General features: G+C 40.6%; 1 protein-coding gene across 1 annotated transcript in view; it reads left to right on the top strand.

Annotated features, from left to right (window-relative positions):
* Positions 1-575: 575 nt before the first annotated feature.
* kcng2 (potassium voltage-gated channel, subfamily G, member 2) overlaps positions 576-22681 on the top strand; it is a 29104-nt gene continuing 6998 nt past the window's right edge. Inside the window, exons 1-2 of the mRNA XM_035680913.1 lie at positions 576-967; positions 10188-11088. Of these exons, the coding sequence (XP_035536806.1) occupies positions 10300-11088 (789 nt within the window). The 5' untranslated portion in view covers positions 576-967; positions 10188-10299. The remainder of the gene's footprint in view (positions 968-10187; positions 11089-22681) is intronic.

The following is a 22681-nucleotide window of genomic DNA, read 5'->3' as shown; positions in this document are numbered from 1 at the left end:
CTGCAAAGCCACACCTACTGTATCAGCTGGCTGCCTTTGATTCTCAGTCCAGTGTGGTGGATGCCTCATCCACAATGTTAACCACAAAAACAAACTGTGCCATGTCCTAATCTATTAGATTTTTCTCTCTGGGAAGCTGTGAATCTCTCCAGAAATTAATTTTGAAGAGCAAAGATGATGAGCAAAGTATCCCAGATGTGAATCTGCAGCCTATATTTGAATACAATGACATTATAGGAAAGTTCTGCTGAGCTAAAATGATATGACGACCTACATAAGCATCAGTTATGTGTTACTGATAAACTTTACAACCCAGAAATATTTTTATAAGCAGATTTTGGTGCCAGATAAGGGATGCGATGAGGATAATACACTCAATTATTCACAAGGCAAGAAATAAATAATTAGAGTCCATGCTTATCTCATAACAGTGAGGAGACATGCATAACAAACACTCCCCCTGACGCTGTGAGATTGTACTGAAGCAGTTCGTGGTTTCCCAGAGACGCAGTTTGGCAGAGCGCAGCGCACCGCGGAGCGCGCAGCTCCGGACGCACCTGAACAGTCCAGTGAGCTGGAAACAGCCTTTCACCTGCTCCGAGCCGCGCACACGCTCCTCTGCAACATCTGCCACGTCGTCTCTGATGGAGACAGAGGGACAGTGTAACGGAGTCTTATTGGATGTGGAGTGACAAGTATACCCCCGTTTGGCGTCTCCCCATGGACCAAACGATCCTTTTTGGGGGATCGCCAGACGTTTAAACGCGTTTAGTATTTTGAACGTTTAAAAGCGGCGACTTTAGGCAGGCTTGGAAACTCCGTGCGGCGTGTGAGCTCCGTGTTTTAATTGTACTACAATGTCCCAGACCGTCTGCGTGGAAAACTTAAAGGCATGCTGCATATTGAGGGCTGCGAACGCGCTGAGAGCGAGCTGAGACAGATGGACACAAGCCCGACAACACACTGGGTAAGTCTGGCAACTATAGGATCTGTGTCACACTGCTGCTTGTTTTTGTTTTCTTTAATAAAGCCACTAAGAGCTAGAAATTGCCAAATGAATTGAAGCCATAACGAGCAAAACAATATAAATACTGAACACACAGTGGATCCAAGTCTGTTATAATAAAAGCACAGTCTATCCCCCCATTTTTTCTGTTTCATACAGTGACAAACTTCTCCAATGTATTTCTAATATCCCATTGGTTCCCTATAGGGGGTAGTACAGGGGATACAGAGGCTAATGGTTCTCAATTAATGTTTTCATAATGTCCTGGTGGTATTTTCTATTTAATTTCTAATTTCTAATGTAATTGTAAAGTCCTATAATGTTCCTGATGGGACTCTGAGTTCTTCCAGAAGTGTTCTTGTGGAATATTATGTTATAATATGTAATATAGTATTACACTACTGCTATGTGGAGCATTACAGGAGTAATATAGGCTGTTCCCTTTTATTTAGGGATATCTCCTTCTTGCATATTAAATGAGCTCCTGTCACCACCTTTGCTTTATGTGCAGGCTTTTGACTCCCAACACTGCTCTACTTTAAATTTGATCAAATTTGTGTGGTAGCTGCTCCCCCTCATCAGACAAACCAGAACATTCTCCATGGATGGTTGGATCTGCCTGTCAATATTTAAGTAAAAAAAACGCAAATAGATGAGAAGCTTTTAAAACAGCTACTCCTCTTACTTTCTTGTATGGATTGTCCATATGTACATGTCACTGCCTCCCTGTGCCGGGATCATTAACCTGTTGATGTGTGGAGAGATGGATGCTCGTGTCTTCCTGTGCAGTAAATTCACGTATGAAAACACACACCACTGGGCCCTTGCAACCATAGAGAACAAGCTATAATGAGAACAGACTGTCGCCGAATATGGCAGCGCGTTCTCCATCATAGGGGTTTTCAACATGTTGTGCATCAGGTTTGCCTTGCAACTGAATACCACAGCAGCTCATTTCACTCATTAGTCCTCCTCCTCTGTAGCTGAAGGTGAGCTAATGGGAGCAAAGTGTTTGGTGGGCAGAGAACCGGCAGACTCGAGATAGAAAGACACTGCTCTACTTTTTGTTTATGCAGAGGAACATAATGAGAAGGTAAAATAGAGAAAAGAGATGTGACACATTCTTCATGTGTTTGAAAGTAGGCGGCTGTTGTTCTTTTTTGTATTCTGCTGTGATCTCTAAACTCTCCGTCCTAATAACTGTGCCTCCACACAAGCATCGCAGTCTCCACTTTCAAGCTCACCATCAAATAGATCCTTTCCCTTCCAGCAATTTCTTCAGCCCATTATCTCCTTCTCCCTGTCTCACACGTTTTTTAATTCCAGCCCTTTGAATCAACTGATTGACGCTGTCAAGCTCGAAGTGCAGGTTTCATTTTCAATTAGAGACTGTCACGGCACTTCTGAAACTTCTGACAAGCAGTACTGATGTGAAGTGTGATAGACTGAGTATTAAGTACTGAAGTCTCAAGCAGTGGCGCATGCACATGATGTATTTTGGGGGAGCCCGTGCAAAAATTAGAACTTTCCCCAGAAAAACTTACTTATACAGACTTAAAGGAACAGACTGTCGGATTCAGTGGCATCTAGTGGTTAAGTTGCAGACTGCAACCATTTTAAATACCTCTCGCCTTACAAGTGTATACGTGAAACTAGGGGGGCTTATTAAAAAACATGCCAAGCACACAAAAGGCCCTATGGAGCCAGTGTTTGGTTCTGGGCTACTGTAGAAACATGGTGGTTCAACATGGCGGACCCTGAAGAAGAGGACCTGCTCCCTCTGTAGATAACTATGGCTCATTCAAAGATAACGAAAACACAATGATTCTTATTTTCAAGTGAATATTATATTCCATTTCTGCCAGGGGGATCTATTGGCAGAAATGGATCCTCCTAAATGTCACACCGGACCTGTAGTGGTGCATCAGAGACTTTACCCCGAAAAAACCTCACAGCAACATTTGAGGGGCCCCAAGATGACATGTTGTTAAAAACACAGACCGAAAGCATGGGATGTGATAACTTGCACACTTTACTCTAAATAAGTAAGCCCGCTGGCTCTGTAGCCTTAAAACTTGTCCAGTGAAAGTAAATGCTTCCAGTCCACAAAAAGCTTTCTGGAAAATGGCCTGACAGTTTGGCAGGGGGATGCACATTTTACAGAAACTCACATTCTTAGTTAAGCTCTATTCCATGTCCGTACACTTCGATGAGAAGCACCCTGACTTTCCGTTCTCGACTGTCCACGGATCTAGTTGTGAGGAAAGTTCATCAAGTTCACATAAATTGACTGGGAGAAAGAGCTACAGTTAGGTTGTAGCTAGCTAGCTAGCTAGAAGCCATGCTAACCTCGTTATGGGTGAAGTGAAGAACTGGGCCGGCAGACTCGGCCGCTGAAGGCAATAGTGTTAGTTCCTCAACTCTTGGTCGTTGTTGTTTTCTTTTTATAGCACATTAGAGAACAGTGTTTAGCTAGTGCTTTAGCATCATCATCATATAGCCTCAAACACTGGCTAGCTTGCTGGCTGAAGGCAGGACTCTCTGAACAACAGGAACTACATTCCATACACTTCCCAAAACTTGTTTCAACAGAATACAGAAGACAAATTCAACATATTTATATTTATATTTATATTTATATTTATGGTTACAAAATGTATTATGGGAGCAGCTTGGTAGCCTAATGGTTACCCTTATGCCACACAGCTGTTTGATTCCAGCTGCTGACCACTCTCATTCTCTCTCCATCATAAAGACAAAAAAACAAAAATAAACACAAAACAACTTGGCCCCTTATTGGCTTTACATCTGGTTTCCAGTGTGTTAAAATCTCCTAATAACTAATAACCAATTATACAGCACCAAAAATGAACATGTCCTAGTTCATTTTTAAGCTTTTAAGTTATTGGGCTTTTGGGTATAGAAGTCTTGTCTACTCGGATCAACCCATTCAGCCCATTTATAATTCATACTTTAGAAACCAGGCCTCGATGTTTTGCCATTTTTCAATTATGTACATTGTAAATTGAATCTGTAATAAAAGCATCTTTTCAGAGAGACAAAACCTGGCTGGTCAACGAACTCATCAGTTTTTGTGACTCAGAATCTAAAATGTGCTCTCCGTCTCAGCCCCCATCCCCCCACCACCGACTATAGCTTATGTGATTATGTTGTGACAAGTACTCTTTCCATGATTAGCTCAAGAGAGACGTTTTGCGTCATTTAGATTATAAAATCGCTTTCTCTCTGCTGAGTGCTTCTGCAGGCGATAAACTTAATTGTCCTCATATTTTTGAGTACAGACTGTCACTGACAAAAGTCGCTCTGAGGAGGGCCAATCAGTCTGATTTAGCAGCAGGTCAGGTGATAGTTCAGTGTCATTCAAGATCTCTGTGCCCCAAAATAGACCTCTGCCTCAGGCCTTTTATGAAGAGAAGATTGAGTGGATGAGGGGAGGGAAATGTATCAGTGAGGCATGGGCTGCAGATTTATGCAAAGAGGCATGTAAATTATATTTGCATGAGCAACTGGTGGTAAAAGAACAACACAGAGTTCAACAGTACTCCATCATCTTCAGTCACTGTTTCTGAGGAAAGAAGGAAAGAAGGGGGCTGCCAATCAACAGTATTTATTAAAAGAAGCACCTTTAGCCTTCAGCTTTGTGAAAATGAAACAGGGATAGGTTCCAAAAGCCTCTTGTGTTGAGGATGAAAGGAAAGAACATGACTTCATGTGCTGTACTCACCCCGCTTAATGAGGGTGAGCGGGATGTAAAGTGCTTGAAATTACTTTTTACGTTTTTTACTTAACATCGCATGTAATATGTAAATTGCATTAATGGCCTGGTTTGAAACATTAGGAAATTGTGTGTAAACATGTAACTTATATTTGTTTTTTTACTGACTTACTAACATAATATAAAAATTTGGGACCCCTCCCAAGCCGGCTGAATGTAGATATAAGGGCATTGGATAAACTGACCCCGTATTCCAAAAATGTTCTTTTCTAAACTTTCACAAGAAATTACTACACTTTCTTAACCTTCAGCGAACAATTGGTATTACTTTTACATTTTTGTCGGTCTGTGCTCCCTCAGAAACAGTCCAAAAATACATAACTGTGGGCACACAGGTATTTCAGAAAGGATTATTTTAAATAGGACATTCACTGCATTTTTAAAAATAACTGCTATCGGCCCAACATGAAGAAGTAATATTCAGATATAGATGCATAATCCACTTGTTTTGCAAAACTCTGAACCTGCATGACGTAGACTGAATTGAAGCTGTGAGATTTAAAGAATCTACACCCCAACAGCCCACCTACACAGGTGTTTTTACTTATTTTGCCTGAAGAGACGTCTTCTCAGGACTGTGCAGACTGTGCTGCTGATTGACGTCTTGCTCACTCTCCTGTTGCACCGATGGATGCGTGATTTAGAACCTGGCTACGACACGGCTGCTCAGCCTTGCTTCCAATTTGAGGTGTCTGTAAAACAGTTGGACACCCCAAACTGCAATGGTCAATTATGACACTTTTTATCATGAACTTTTGATCCATGGAGGTTTTATATTTGTATAATTTCCTTCGAGCTGAGAAAAGCAATTTAATAATCTGTGACATCATCACAATGTAAAGTTTATGGGTTGAGTGGGAACTCGCAGCTGGGGAGGAACTCTAATGTGCATATTCCGTTGGCCAAATACCGGGAAGTAAACCTGGAAGCTAGAAAAAAAAAGTCATATGCACCAGGCGGGCAATTTTCAATGGACTCAACAGGCGCCATCTTTGCATCCGATATCTAGTTCTAAGTACATCCATGGTTGCACTGTCTGTGCATTCTTCTTCCACGTCAATATCTGGTGCCGACATTACCTACAATGCAACTCGACCACCGATAGTTTGGTCAGAGATTCAGCTGTGTTATGCTAGTAGCTGCTAATGAATAATAATATCATTTTCAAACTTTCAGCCCCAGTCGACGCTGACTCGTGTGACATCACTTGAGGTCATTTAACAGACTTTGTATAGCTTCCTGTAGTGCCCCTTTGTACAAACCCCTTAAAAGCACAGATTCTGACATTCTTCAATACAGATTTGAGATAAACAATGTTCTATAAATATGAAGCTATAGCGCAGAGACATAGCTTAGCTTCACATAAAAGCTGGAGGCAGGGGAAACAGGTAGCCTGACTCAGTTCTTAGATTAATACAATCCGCCTTCCAGCACTTCTAAAGCTAACACCAACAGTTTTGTGAAGAAAATAGTCCAACCAAGACTTTAGTTTTTGTACGGATTAAACAGATTAGATATAAGGAGTTGGTGAGTTTTAGAAGTGCTGGTAGACATATTTTGTTACCTTTGGACAGAGCCAGAGCAGCTGTTTCCCCCTGCTTCCAGTCTTTATGCAAAGCTAAGTTAACCATCTAGTGGCTGTAGTGTATTCTTCTTATCTAACTCTCAGCAAGAAAGTTAATTTAAAAGAAAAGTCACAAAACATTCTTTCCTTTCTTTTAATGAATACTAAACATACAAAAGTAAACATACATACATTTAAGATTTTAATGAGTCAGTAAGCCTTATTTGACTTTTTGCTCCTTTGTGGAGCTCCTATATAATTTGAATTCATTCTCTCTGTGCTCCTAAAGCCACCCCTGGGTGCAGTGTCATGCTCAATAAACTGCTCCTGCCAGAAGCACTTTGCTGAGTCGCTGTAGAGGTGCTGCTCTCTGACCGCCTCCCTCGGAGAAAGCGGCCTGTTTCAAAATGATTGGCCGCGCAATAGAAGAGCAAACTCTGAGGATAGCTAGAGGGGTCCCACTCTTAATTTGTTGTGATCATGCGCCCAGCCACCGTACATCAACTCTACTGCCTCAGGTCCAGCACAGTCATTCTTAGTGAGGATCACTGGCATGTTGCTGTACTTGCAGACTTTGTTCTCTGGATTGTGTACCCAGATGCCCATGTTAAGAAATGTCTCAGCTTAAGACAAAATGGCTTCAGAAATGTGTAATTGAAACTAAATAGCTTTTTTCAGAGGATGTGAAAAGAGTCAATCTACACAGACTGATTTTACTGTTTGATCAGAGAGTGATGATTCAGCAAACACAGCAGGCAGTCAGACAATGCATGATGAAGTCAAAAACTTGTAGAACTTAGTCTAGACCACTGTAGAACCCTGCTGTTTTCTTAATCTTTTCTTAATGCTCCCACCCACAGCAAAGTCAAAACAAAAGGCTGCCGCAAGATTTGAGTTGGGTCCCATGAGACCCAGGATCCCAATCCTAATGCAGTTCTCTTGACCATGGCACCCATTCAAATGCTATACAATATAACCTGCAATACAACATCGAATACAAACAGATGCTAATCTTTTTTTATTATATTATAATATATCAATCGATCAATATCAATTCTAAATCACTCAGAATAAAGAAGAATAAAACTCTAAATCCAAAAATATGCTAATATGTTACATGTATTTCTTTCCTGGTTTTGTTCAAAATTAAAACTAGCTTGTATTTATGGTGTACAAGGACAAACAAACAAAACAAAACAAAAAGCATTTTAATGGGACATGTGTGCCTACTGTTCATGTGGGGAGAGAAAGCACAACCAACTGACAGGTGCTTTTTCATGTATGCCAGGGACGAGAGACCCACATCACACATATATGATATTGAGAATGCACAATACCACAGTGAATGCTGTATTGGACAACAATCTGTCTTCTACAACCAGTTAAAACCTCTATGTTAAGCCATTTGCTGAGCAGTTTTAAGTCTGATTTTAGTTTTGTTAATCAGCTCAGATTAATTCATCTCAGACTGTTTTGAGGAAAGCGTGTTGAGTTACTATGACAACTGGCAACCGTGAGTTGTCATGCCATTAGCAGCAGCAGCATAACTGCATAATAAACAGAGTTTTTAATATGGTAATTGCGAAATGTATGGTTTTATTTTTTCTTTGTTATTTTATAAAATGTAGTTAATGTAAATGTCGATTTCGTAACGTGGTGAAATGTCATTAAAAACACATATAATATAACAAGTCCTCAATGCAACACAGGGTGCCCTGGCACCAACTTGGGAACCACTGTTCTGGAGGAGCATGTAAACCCATCTTAAAATCACCAACTCAACATTACAAGCTTTCAACATGGGAAAGGCAAAATCATCTATGGAAGTCATTCATAAAAAGAATAAATATATGAGTGTACAGTGTGATCAGTTGTTCTACGGTATTCCTTCCTCTTTTATTTCACTCTGACACTATCTTTAAGTGCATCCAAGGGGAAATAATTTTCATTATCCTGTGAAGTTTCTCCCTTTCTCCATGTGCTATCTCCTTATGTCTTTTATACAGTTGCTGTTGTTCTGCCTGAAAGGTTTCCTTGCTAACAGCAAAAGTACATAATTCACACTGAAAACGTCAAACTCATTGTCCTTTATCACATAAATACTTACAGATCTCGATCACTTACAGAAATATAGATGGAAATGCTTATAGTAGTAGTATAGACTATTTTTCCTGTTGACAGGAAAGCCTGGTTTTAAAATTACATCTTTACAGAAGCTGTGTGTTCTTATGTAATGAAAAATAAATAAAGCATATATACACATCCACATATATTAAACACTGAACACATGTTTACTTCACATGTGATTATATATGGCTCATTGTGCTGTGATAAGGTCTACATTGAGGTGTTGATTTCCCACAATTTCTTATGCAGTGCTTTAAATGGTCTCATTCCAGAGATTGGTGATGCAGTAAATAGAAAAACAACATTATTCATTTTTCTGCATTTGGTTCAGCCGCAACTCGATATTGAGTTACTTTCCTTTGAGCTTCCATTGCAATTAGACTCCAGAGAAGTTATAGAGAAGATGACTGTTGACTTGAGGCTCTCCTTAAGGTAGTTAAAAGCTATCATGTTAAGATTCTGTGGATCACTTTACTACAGTGTACAGGCAAAAGTGTTTGTAATTGTTTGAAATGACCACACTCAGGATAAGGCAAGACAAAAAGCTTCTGATTTAAATCAGACCCTACAAAGTGGCAAAATAAATCTGTAAATCTACGCAAAATATAACTACTGGCAACTATGGCATGAGCTCCAGGTATGGTACAATGCTAGTTGTGTGTGAAGACGTGTATGAAGAGACCGTTGCTTGAAAACAACAATTGCGATTGCTAAACAGGTTAGCATTGATACTGCTTGCATCAGTCATATCAGAACTGGAGAGCCTTTTTTCATTCAAAGAAGAGCAAAAAATGGCACTGGAGGATTTTCTTGATGGAAAATATGTTTTTTGCTCTTTTCCCGACTGGCTTCGTTATGTGGTTCGTTGATCTGATTGGTAAATGTGATAGATATATCCAATCACCTGACAGATATTTTTTGAAAGTGCCTGCCCTTTTCCAAACAGATTACAATGACGACTTCCAAGATGGTTCTGTGTTCTGTGGCGCAGTCAGGTTAGGGGTTAGCTGTCAGTTGGAAAGCTCTTAAGCTTGGTTGAAAAAAGGACAAGACGTTCACTCAGTTTATTACCATTAGGACTGTTGAGCCTATCTATTCTGCATTTGTAGAGCAGTTTATACTCTGGTCAAATAAGAGTCATGGTGCAACAAGACTAATATGCTACACTCCCTCCATTCTGGACTCTCTGTTCCCTCAAAGTTCAGAACTATCGAGGAAGCATCTCCATGAGCCCATGCACTAGGCGATTCAATTGGAATTAACTATATTATGCTGTTTTATTGCTGACCAACATTGTGGTCTGGAAGTAAGAGAGAAGCAAGGATCATACAAATGGGGATAATGGTGGCTTTTTGGATTTTGTACTTGTTTTCACCCATGAAAAAAAAGTAGAGCTTGAGAGCCCTTCTTACTTTCTCACTTCCATACACGCTATGTAAAAGGGGCAGGAATTGTTGATTTCTAAAAGTCACAGAAATTGCTTCCACTCCATTTCTGATGTTGGAAAGATGGGGGGTATCAGACGTTCTTTAACCATCCAACAAGTACTTTGCTTGAAGCATACGGACGCCTGTAGACCTTTCATGGACTGACTTGTTTGGAGTGTTTGATAGAATAGAGAGAGAGGCTCTGTACTTCTAAGTGTGAAGACACCGAATAAATATAACTCTTGACTTCTCTTTTTTGTTCAACAGAGACATGATGTATTGCTGAATGGGTGACAAACTCCCTGTCACCTCACATACTCTGTGAAGTCCCCCTCCCATCGCATTGTACAGGACAGGGTCCCCCAGCATAGTGGCAGTAATGTACCAGGAGGTGGCCTTCCTGGCAGGCAGCACAGAGCACCAATTCACATCGTTTCGCTTCAACCGAGTGGAGAACCCGCAGGAGGTCACCTCCAAGAAGGGTTTGTTCTACAAGCGAGCCCAGCTCCTACTCCAGCCTCAGCCTCGCCAACAGGATGGAGATGAGATCGGCCTGGCTGACGGGGCGGCCATTATTAATGTGGGGGGGATCAAGTACCGGATCCCCTGGTCCACACTGGAAGAGTTCCCCCTGACACGGCTTGGTAAGCTGCGCAGCTGCAGCAACGAGGCTGAGATCATGGACGTGTGCGACGACTACGACGGCAGCCGCAACGAGTATTTCTTCGACCGAAGTCCTTCAGCTTTCCGCACAATTGTCACTTTCTTAGCGGCGGGGAAGCTGCGGCTGCTGAGGGAGATGTGCGCCCTTTCCTTCCAGGAGGAGCTACTGTACTGGGGGGTGGAGGAGAACAACCTGGATTGGTGCTGCCTCAGGAAGCTGCGGCTCAGGCAGGAAGAGTACAAGGAACAGCAGAGGCTAGAGGAGGAGGATGCAGAGCTCACCTCACCGCAGTCCTGCGAGGAGAGCCAGCAGCCTCCCGGAGTGGGGGCGCAGGAAGAGACCAATACAGGGGGCTGCATGCGAAGACTTAGGGACATGGTAGAGAACCCCCACTCTGGCCTGCCAGGGAAGATCTTCGCCTGTCTGTCAGTGATATTTGTTGCCATCACCGCTGTGACGCTGTGTGTCAGCACCATGCCAGACCTCAGAGAGGAGGAGGAGAGGGTGAGTTTACTCTGCACTAATCAGTTTCAGTAATAACTTTTTTATTTGCCTTTCTTATTCACAGATTCAATTAAAATTTGAATTATCCAAAAGGTCCAAGCTCCTTTCTGACAATTACTGTACTGAAATCATTTTATTCAACAAAAGCAGAAACAGTATCATTCAGCAATCATGGTCAGTCACACAAAACTTCCAAAGCAAGGCATCCCTGAATTTTGAAGGACATCATCACATGCTAAACAGATTTTCATGCTGAACACCATAGTTATGGCATTATACAACTAACATAACCATAAACTGAAGGACCTCCGGTCTCAGGATTCCTTTTCTTCTTACAACAGCCTTAGGGATGTGAATGCTTTACAGCTGCTATAGAATTCAGATTATGTTGATGCAGCAGCCCACATACAGAGTCTTCCTGGGGTTTATTGTAAATCATCATGACAGAGACAGAGGCGAAGGCTCAGGGACAACAAGGCTTCCTCTCCATTCACTTGAATACCAGATTACTGTGTAGCCCCTCACTGTCTCTGCAGCATACATTCCTTCATAGCAACATGAAATCCATGTTCTCCCAAATGTGTGAATACACAACACCAAGATGAGTAAACAGACCATATATTCACAATCTTTAAATGGATAGTCTTTTTGGGTTTTAGGCTTCGGTTCTGTATTTGCAAAATCCCACGGATATTCTCCCCATGCAGCTTTACTTGACCTGTTTTCAAAAATGAATATTAAATAAGCTAAAATTAAAATGAAATAACTCATTATTGTTATATAACATGATGAGTATGCTAATTGTGGCCATGAAGTCTTAATCTGTACAGTCAAAGGCTTGTTTATCCAAACATTATCTAGAACAGCTGACCAGTAAACAAATTGGGAGCTTTAAATAGAAAACACATTGATTTATATTGTGTTTCATGTTCACTTTGATGATTCATTTAAGATGAATTTAAACTTATATGTGGACTCTACATGGCATTTTAGAAAGAGAAAAAATGTATTACTCCTGAAGGGGAAATAGGGGGCAGTTAAACATTTTGGGAAATACAAATATTCTCTTTCTTTCTGAGAATTAATATAAATCTCATGTCTATGCGATAGCGTAGGCATATTTAGCTTAGCATAATGACTGGAAACCAAGCCCCCAGGAATAGCACCACTTTGACATTGTGGCCAAACTGTGTAAGGTTTCAAAGGAAGTTTTGTTCTAAGAACTGTTTCTTGGCAAATCATAGCTGGGTGCAGTGACTGCTCGACTATTTTCAGTGGAAAAGGGCTATAGTCTGCTCATAAAGTCACTTGAAATTGCCATGTGCTAATTTGCATACACATGATGTCATTGTGCCACAATTTGCTTGCCTATGAAAGATTCTGTCATTAGCATCCCATATATATGTATATATATGTATATATATTCATCTAAATCCTCCTCTAAAATTACAAACCTTTTTATGCAGGTTACAGAGCACTGGAATAAACTTACTCTCATAACATAAATAAAATACTAAATGAAATAAATTAAAATTATTTCATCTTGAACAAAAACAATGGAGGAAGAGTTCTGCAGGCAAACAATGGGGATTAATGACTCTTTGTTTGGAAGCATGATATGCACTTTCACAGCTCATTCAGCTTGCTTGGTTTCTCACTTGGCTCTTTTTTGAGGAAAAGTTACAAAAATGTTCTTTGAAAATGGTTATTCTGCAGTTATGCAGTATTTAAAACATTCACAAACCCCACCCCCTCCATGTTAACAACCCAATCAGTAGTGTGCAGACTCTGGTTCCAAATGACCTCACCAGTGCAAGATGGCAGTGCCCATACCTGTGGAATTTTGGCTTCAGTTTGTAAAGTGGGAGGAAGTGGAGATCCATAGTCCTTCTTTGTCAGTATATGGCAGTGGTCCTGACTCCAGCTCTGTACGTAAGGCACAGACATGAGATTGGTATCAATCTATTCAAGTGTATTTCCCAAAATGGTTAACTATTTCTTTAATTACAATACACCCCAAAGAATCTGAATATGATTATAGCAAGTACTGTATTGGCAATTTAAAAAAAAACATGAAGGCTGATGATAAGGTGGAGCCTGTTGTAGAATGTCTAAATAAATGAGAATACTCATAACTTACAGTCTCTGATCTCTAAATAGGTCTGAAAGTGAGAACACATCCACTTGTTGCTGCATTTAGCTTTGATCTTGCAGGAAGAGAAATCTTTCTACCTGGGGCTTTTGTTCCAACTAACTACACATGTTGCCACAGTCTGTGACAAAAGGAGCAAAAGAGCATATTAAAGCTGACAATGTCTTCCTCATGAACCTTTTCATGTCCGCCCTTGCCTCAGAGACTTCAGAAAGCCTTGGTGATCTGGCTCCAAAGCGTCTTTGTATTGCGCTAATTCACCTCTTGAATGACATTAGACCATAGTATGATTAAAGAAGAGCCCCGCAGCTTCTCCCTCTGTCAAAGATACATCTTCATCAGCAGGCTGGGAGGGGGGTGTTAGCATCAAGTGCGTAAGCTTCAAAGGGAGAATCCATCAGGAAAACAAAGTGGGTAAAACTGAACAAAGACCAGCTTTCCTTTTCTATCTCTAATTAAGTGTCATCTATCATTACATGCCTGTATGAATCTGCAGCTTTAATTATTTGAATCGGAAGAGCAACAGGTGTGATTAGAGAGGCACTGTGTTTCAAATTCCGGACAGCTGAAAACAGAGTTGTTGTAGCACTAATTAACCACCCAGAGATGCCTGAAAAAGTGAGTCCTCCTCTGTGAATGAGGAGTTCATTAGGAGCAAGAAATGAACCTGAACCAGCCATTGGAGGCAACCCCAAAAACGCAAGGGTTTATGGGTATAATGAGGTGGCTGTTATTCTTGTAAGACCTATAACCAAGGAAGGCAAACCGCAATCTGGCACTTCTTCATTAAAACAAAAGTGCCATCTGCAGAGTCTGTTAATATGAGGTGACACATTACTACAGAAACATAACTTTGTCTTAAAAGTATTGTGAGTGCACTTTTATTTACAACCTCTGACTAGCTGGCAATAGATCCAAATGCACATAAATTAACTAAATAAATAAATACCACAAAATATTATTCTAAAAAAAGACAATATTCCTACAGATGTCTTTACATGGCCAATGAAAGATAAATATTCCACTAATACTCTTGTTTACATTCAGCTGTGCATACTCCGATTAACTTTACTGTTAATGACGCACTGTACGTCCTATAGATCAATTTCCCTCCTTTTCTTCCCCTTCCCTTCTTTTCAAACTGCAGTCATGTTGCTCCCGTGGTAAATGTAGAACAGCTGGAGCTGCTTGAGCCAATTAGCCTTTTTCATACGTTCAGACACCTTCTTGTAAAGGTTTGCCTTGCAATATTTGCATGTAAAAGTAGACCCTTCTGACCAGAATTGTGGGCTTTTCTTTTGGGGCATGCATCACTACTTCCAGCCTTGCAAACTGTTAGCTAGGCTTTTTCACAAAGCACAGAGCCGACCGTTAACAGGCAACAAGCTGTGTGTAGCAAACTGCAGTAAAAACCCCACATGAGACGCATATTCAAAAATGTTTACATGGCCAAAGAATTCTCCTGAAACTTGAATAACATCGGCATATCCCACATGTCTTAAATGGAAATTGCTCCATTCGGAATAAGGCCTAATTAGGAATATCCAAACGGAATATGGTGTTTACAAGACCCTGGCCATCAAATGTGGAAAATTGTGATATTCTGAATATTAGTGCATACTTAGTGTGCATGTAAACTTCTCTCACAGTGGTTCAAAAAGAACTAAAGGTATGATTGCTCCCTATGATTCCCTACTTATGTGCTCTCAGCAGTCATGGTGTGTACCGAGGTGTCACACTGGCTGTGGAGCGTCTCCTCTCTTCCTTACCATGTTAGGAGAAGAGTTTGGCCTTGCTCTGAAAACGTATGTGCTCTGTGAGTGGGTTTTGCTTCCTGTATTGTCCTCATTCACACTAATGTCAAGCAAAGCATTTCAGTAGCTGAACACTTTCATGAATCCAGCTCAACGTGAATTGCTTTTGCTAATTACCACATCTCTTTCAGTGGAGTCCACCCACTCATCCTCCTCCATTACACTGCTTCCTAATATCCATTAGCTGTGATAGCTAGCCATTTACATCTGCACAGATTCTCACTATGCTAATGAAACTAATGAAATGATCATTTCCTTAGATACCCATTTTGATATTGTAATATATTGTGTATTTGTTATGTAGACTGTTTTTCAGGCTTCAGTTATGGCTCCAGTGTTGGCAGTATAAAGGCAGCAGCCCTCCATCACACACTATAATGCTAAACCTGCCTAAATTTACCTTGACTTGTTACCTTTTAAATGAAACCACTATAGTTGCCATTCTAAAGCTTCTGATTAACTACTGTTACTTTTTAAAAAATGTTTAACTGAATTTTATAATGTTATTATTAACTGAAACCAGCAATAACTCAGTTTTGGCCAGTTTGGGGCAGTGGAAATAAGTTAAAAAAACACTGACACCTTTTAAGTATATATGGCTAACATATTAGTGAACATTTGCTTATTTACACATCCAGCAGATACAAAGCAACACTAACCCTCACTAAATTTTCTGGCCAGATCAAAGGTCAATCAAGTATTCACTCTACTTTTAACTCTGTTGTTTTGGTGATAAGCAACTCCTGGGAAACTCTCTATCTCTTTAGCTGCTCAATGCTCCACTTTGTTCACCAGCTAGTTGCTACTCTGTCTGCTGTTTGGTGCAGGGCAGGTAGTGTACAGTCAGACACTGCAATCTGATTGGCCTCCCCATGTGCTACTCCATTATTCTTACCTCTTCCACTCCGTCTTTCAGAGGGGTCCCTTGACCTCTGACATTAAGATATTTTACTGAAAATGGATTCTATGGGTACCTACAAGTCCCCTCTTCACAGGGATGCCCACTTTATGTCATGCACTTTTTTGGGCAAAAAACATGCAGTTTTTTGCATGTGGTAAATGTGTTATTTTCACCCAGTGTATTTGAATATTGATCCATACCAGTGTATCTGACATTGGGAATGACTGAAAAGCTGAGACACATATTTCATGCCACCCTTGTATAAGTCAGTGCCCCTCTTGTGCCACCCCAGTTTACAAAGACTGCAAACACCCCTGCACAAAACAGAGCCCCCAGAGCTTTGAAGCCACAGTGAACCACAACAGTTAAGGTGTTGGCAAGAAAGCTAAAACAGCAATCTGAAAAATGTTACAAGGATCCATAGGGCTGAGGGGAACAGCAGTGTCGGGTGTTAATTCCCTGTAGGTCACTACAAGCAGGCGCTATTACATGGACGTAAGCCACGTAAGATGCTAAAAGCATCTCAACAATTTCATTTGCCAGTAAATGAAGTCATGTTATGAAGCTGTCAAATGTGTAGATGTGGATTCCGGCCTAAATTAAATTGCATTGTGAAACAGGAGGGCAATGCAACTTAAACCCAGGAAGCAGACGTCTTTATGCACTCGGTCACTTGAGCTGGAGCGAGTTCGGACAGAAACCAGGAGTTTTAAGCAGCCGCCTGCAATGGAAAGCACTTAGCCTCGCTGTCTAATCTAATGTGGCGCTTAGAGAAGCATTCAGTGGCTGGGAGACCTTTCTCTACCCTCCCATCTCTCTCACACACATATAAACAAAAAAAACAAAAAAAGAAGCTATATTGCATTTCACATTTCATGGTCCCTCTTCCACACTCCCTGGATGAATAGGGGATTAAACATCTCAAGTGCTTTGTCGATTTCTTCCTTCAGAATTGCTTACTCTGTTCACATAAGCATCTTTGAAAACTGTGTTCTTGTCCCATTTATCTCCTGCGAGAGCCCCGGCTGTGGCTCTAACCTTTCAGTGACTCTGCTCATGCTTCAGAGCCTATACACTCCAGTCTGATGTAAATCCCAGCCACTTTAACGTACACCCCTACCCCAGCAATATCATCGCAGGGGAACGGGGAGGCAGAGCTCAGAGGGTGAGGACGGGTGAAAGAGAAATGTGTGCAAATGCTCAAGGAAAATAGAGAGAATTTTGCTGAACGTCTGCTGAAAATAGGAGGTGCACATCACTCATTCCTCCTGTGAGTTAGACATACTGCTGTTCATGCTCAGAAAAAATGTGAATTCCATCACAGTGGTGATGATTCGTGTTTTTCATCCAGTGTTCGTTGAATAATTTCTGAGTGATTTCTTTCAAAGTATAAACTGTAAATCCACATGGAAATATTCTCGTTTGATGGTAGAACTCCAGCAAACCTCCCCTACTGTCAGTTTCAAAATGTGATAGGTGACGTGCAGAGGTAGGATGAATATAGGACATTGGATAGGACATATTTGCATGGAAATTTAATACAGTATAAAATGGTTGTTACCTGATGCTGTATACTACTTTACAAAAGCAAATGAGTAAGCAATGTGAATTAAAATATGCTCAGTCAAACTTGCCAGACAGTGTATAACACCATAGGCAGCCTTTTTTTAGCAACCAAGCTCAGACTAACCCAGTGAACCAGAAACAAAACACCAGAGAATAAGTTTGAATCAAGTGTCATAGTGGTCTATCTTGCAATCTAATTAAATACTGCATAATTTTCTCAGTAGTAACTGGAATTTTGGACTTCCATTGTAGCCACAACATCTTGATGGGCCATTATTTTAACAGGAGAGACTCTCCAAGGCCCATGTGACCTGCGAGGTGAGGGTCAAACAGGGCTAGGTGAGCCAGCACTATTGCTAGCAAGCTAATCTAGTAGCGTATACTTTATCAAAGAAAAGGTTAAAGTGGATCAAAATATATTAGTTTGAATTGCTTGAAAATTACGTTGTTTTGTATCACACTACAGTTGTTTCAATAACTCCACTGATTGCTCCGTACACCCAAGGCTATGAAAAGAAGCCTACTAACGCCATATGTCATGTGACCCTCATTCTGCAGACTGTAGCGGCCCCTGGAGAGTCTCACAGATTTTGAGCAATGTGTGTCTGTGTAACTGTGTTGGTTTTGGACTCTTTCTGAACCCCTAGTGGTCAATTTGCAAAGGAGCAATGTGTAATTCCTGGTCTTCTCCAAAAACAATAGGGGCAGCATTATTATTATTATTTATTGCAATAAACAGATCTAAAGGATGCTGAAATAACCACATCATGATGCAGATTTGAAAAAAAGTCTGAATTCATACTTTTTCAAGTCTGTCTACAAGACGACAAGCATCAATCACAGCTATATGCTAATTTAGTTCATAGTAAAGTACGACCAGTCTGGAATCAAGTCTTAGACACATATTACCAGAACTTACCAGGTAGTTTACTTATTCACTTACTTTTATCCAAGCATCTCCTTTTTTGTCCGGTCTCTGTATGAATATGTAGTAGTGTCATAGAGCTCTGGGTGCACACAGACAGCTACAGTGTGGGTGGGACCTCGGCTGCTGCAGACAAGTTGGAAAGCGAGAGTGAAGATAAATCCACTCTTTTATCCGTAACATTTTAAAAAGAAATTTGGCGCTCTCTTCTTGCCGGTAGATGGCTCGAGACCAGAGGATCATTCAGCATCTGTCCCTTCGCTTCGCCCAGTCCTCCACTTCCTTGTCCTCTCATGTTGGACTGAGGGCAGATTGGATGCCACAGTGACTCACCATTATCCTCTTGAAGCACAAGTGGCATTTCAAGACAGTACGGGCTGCAACTAGTTCAGAATCAGAATCAGAATCAGAAATACTTTAATAATCCCCGTGGGGAAATTACTTGAAAGGTGGGTACAAGAAACAGGAAAAACTAGTTTGTTAGCATGCTAATTTCAATATTAGAAGATTGACTACAAGAAGAAAGGAAACGTTAAAATATAGACCAGGTCTAACATTTTGACATTTTAACAATTTGGAGACACCAAGTTCACCAAGTTTGTGGATTTGAGTAAGAGTTGTGACAGGTTTGTTTAAAGGTATGTCTTTAGTGCACTAAGCCTGTAAAAATAGGGCTAAAGGTCTGAAGACTAACATTACTGTGATTACATTAAAGCACTACTGCCTTATCTAAATTCCATTATGACATGGATTTAACAAATGGTAGGGCTAAATTCACGCTTTTACCATCACGGATGTCTTTCCTCCATGTGCTTTGGCAGGCTGCTGCATTGCCATTTGGGTTCAGGATTGATTGAGAATCCACAAAAATGCAGAGTAAAAGAGGTTAAATGTATTACTCCAACCCTTTGGTTACTTACTGCTAACAGAAAAATGCTTCAGTTGAGCTCGCTCTAATTGCTCATCCCCGCGGAGCTGCAAGCACACCCAGCTGAGCAGCCTCTCCGCACATGAAGAGGGAACACCATTGACTTTAAGTATTAGAAAATCCTTCTCCTGTTACCATAGAAGCATTTGCATTGGTAAACATTTGAAGCTAGAGTAGTCTGTCTGTCATTAACTGAAACAATGTCCAGTAATACCCAATATTTTTTCAACATTTCTCCTAGTGTAACCACAAAGGAAGCACTTTGCAGTGTGGATAAGATGAAGGATATTGACTGATGATCTCCAGAGATATGAGGGTACAGTGGTGCCAAAATCTAATCAAAATATGGAGAGGTTTTCAGTCCCAAGAGACTGAGCTTTCAAGTCGTGTCCAAATGTTCTACTCAAGTGGAATATCATTCAAAACACATCCATTTTTCAAGGCAATAATTTTCTGCCCAATTGGGTTGCATTAGCCTTGCTCATAAAGGTAATGCAAATAAACTCTGCCTGTAATGGCTTTGTGTTGAAACTGTGGTGTTAAGAGCCGTTTGGAACAAATGAGTTCTTGCTAAATCACAATAAACTCAAAACACTGTACGCACTTCAGCTGTAAAGAATTAAAACTAGATGTTAACTGGACCACTTTTGCTAATTTACTCCCTCTATGTCCATCAGTATGGTGGTGTATTTTAACACAGGGTGGCAGAAAGAGAGAGTGAGAGCATACACTTGTCAAGCAACAGCCATCAATATTGATAGTACTTAAGATTAGGCTAGATCAGATGAAACTGTAATGACCCCCATGGGGAATTTGGGTTGTCACAGCAGCAGAGAACAGGATATAAATAACAGTGTATACTGTAGGTATATAGTGTAAAGACACAGTGTTCCCATTGTTGCAGACTGAAGTGGATGACCAGCTATTCAACTATACCATTATCAGGTGTACAGATGGAACAAAGCATTAATGTGTCCAGTGCAAATACACAGTGAGAGCTATTAGCAAAGCAATGGTCACAGCTAACATAAGGTGTGTAAATGTGCGTGAGTGGCTTTTATAGAGGGAACAGTATGTACGTATTGTGAAAGTGGCTAAAGACTGCGAATTGCAGGTTGAAAAGAATGAAATGTTTTTTATTCAGGAAAGAACAGAAAGCATCGGCCATAAAGTTCCCCTGCTCTCCCCAAAGAACCGACTGTAATAAATACATATTGACAAGCAACAAAACTGCTTGGGTCGAGGCCAATGCCCAGTGTGTGTGAGTTATAGCAGTGTTTTCAGGCTACTGAATATAAATAAATTTCCTGAATGATTAAAAAATATGATCATTCTCCACGGTGGAGGTGGATTACACCTCTTCTTCTTGCCAAAGATTATGTTTAATGAAATCTTTAAAAAGTTCCAGACAAAGTAATTGTGGTTATGTAATTATCTGGGTGTGAGCGGAGTACTTTTCCTGCTAATCAAGTTTTTGCATCCTTATCACCCAAAACCGTAAGCTAAGACAGCCTGGCTTGTAGGGACTAATAAGATATTATTATTGGGTTAATTTGAAATGATTAGACATAGAGCAGGTCATTGAGCTATTAACTTAGGTACATTGGTCTTATTTGTGATATATGTATTATTACTGGAGAAAGCTTCCGTCTGCTCCCATTTCTCCCTAAGGCTGGTTTCTCCGTACCATCCTGCCCTTTAGATTAGCTGTATCCACTTTCCCAGGCATCCTGTTTATTTGCAATAATCTCAAATCCAAAATTGAATTTCACAGATTTTAAATTGAATAAAAGTCATTTTAAAGTTGTGGGATAAGAATAAAGATGAGGATAGAAAAATATAATTGGCCGACAGTGTTTAGATATGCAGTAGACAGGCATGAGGCTCTGTGCTGACGGTGAAATGTAGCAGGTTTAGTAAGTACTAATGGTTATTGAATACATCGTTAACTGTCGGGGACAGGAACCTATCCCAGCCTGCACTGGGTGAGTGGCAGGGTACTCCATGGACAGGTCATCAGTCTTTTAAAGGGCCATAAATATAGACAAATTTCCCCTATGGGCTGTGTAGAGTTATCATTACTTAAACTACAAGCGGTCCATAAATGACTGGAATTCTGTCTGTGGAAATGACCAATTGTTTAAGTATTTGAGTGTGCTCATTAACATTGGAGTTATTAATATTGGATGGATTGCCATACAGAGGATACTTTGGTAATCCCCAAGCGTCATCATCAGTTTGTCAAATATCAAATATCTGCAAAACATCATTTGCAAAACAACATCCACATTCTCAATTGACTCAGCTTCTTCTACTTTGTGTTCATTACCTGCTGAGCATCAGTATTTAACATGTAAATCGTGTAAAAGACAAAATATACTGTTTGAATAAGCTTCAAATTAAAGGGTAACCCTCAAATTCTGCTGCATTCCTTCCTCCCAGCGTAGTGCAGCAGAGGAGGCTATTGAAGGAGGCGTCAGACTCTCCGTTTCTCTGCTGAAAGACAGCTCTGACATCACAACAGTCACATCTTTGGCCCTTGAGAGCCACTGTGTGGGCACATGTGTTGTAGCTGGGCTAACAGCTCTACTATGTGAGGCTCTTCAGTGTCAGTTTCTGTGGGGGAGTTACAGTACATATGACCGTAGCCACGCTGTTTTTCGCAGTTTGCGTTACTGTTCACTGTCAGTCCTAAACATCTCGTTAAACTTTGAATACAGCACAGGTTATTGGTGGGTGCATTTGTTGTTTTTATTACCACAGAGGAGGAATAAATCTCACATTCAGGTTCGATCGTCTCTCCGCTGCCGACTGTGAGGCTTGCTAACACTACCAGCAGCTATGTGTGAGAGGCACAAACTGGGGCTGCAGTTAAACAGTATTTGTACTTGCCGTGGCAGCTGCTACCACAGTTGGAGGGGGTCAAAGTACGAAATAGACCGTGGGGTCTTGCCTATTATGTCGCATTAAGAGAGGCACCAGAGAATTCAGCTGAACTTTCACATTCAAGTAGACAAATATAAGCTAATTTTTAGCAGAAAAAACATATACACACAACAAGAATCTATTATTATGTGTATAGTATAAAATATATCATTTAGTCACCTAATGAGCCAGCGGTATGCCGATGGTATAGTTCTCCCGGGAAAGTGAAACTTAAGTTGTGCCTGGCATCGTTCCCTTGTACTTCATAATGGGTACTTGTTTCTGTTATTTTAGTAGTTTTAACTAAACGAAAATACTTTAAAATACTTTAATAATCCCAGGGGGAAATTACTTTTGTTACAACTCCAGATATACATACAAC

The sequence above is a fragment of the Morone saxatilis genome, unplaced genomic scaffold, assembly GCF_004916995.1.
Source record: "Morone saxatilis isolate NCDOM2014 unplaced genomic scaffold, NCSU_SB_2.0 Contig9, whole genome shotgun sequence".
NCBI classification, from domain to species: Eukaryota; Metazoa; Chordata; class Actinopteri; family Moronidae; genus Morone; species Morone saxatilis.
Note: the sequence above shows the minus strand (reverse complement) of the source record. Positions and strands in the feature narration are given on the sequence as shown.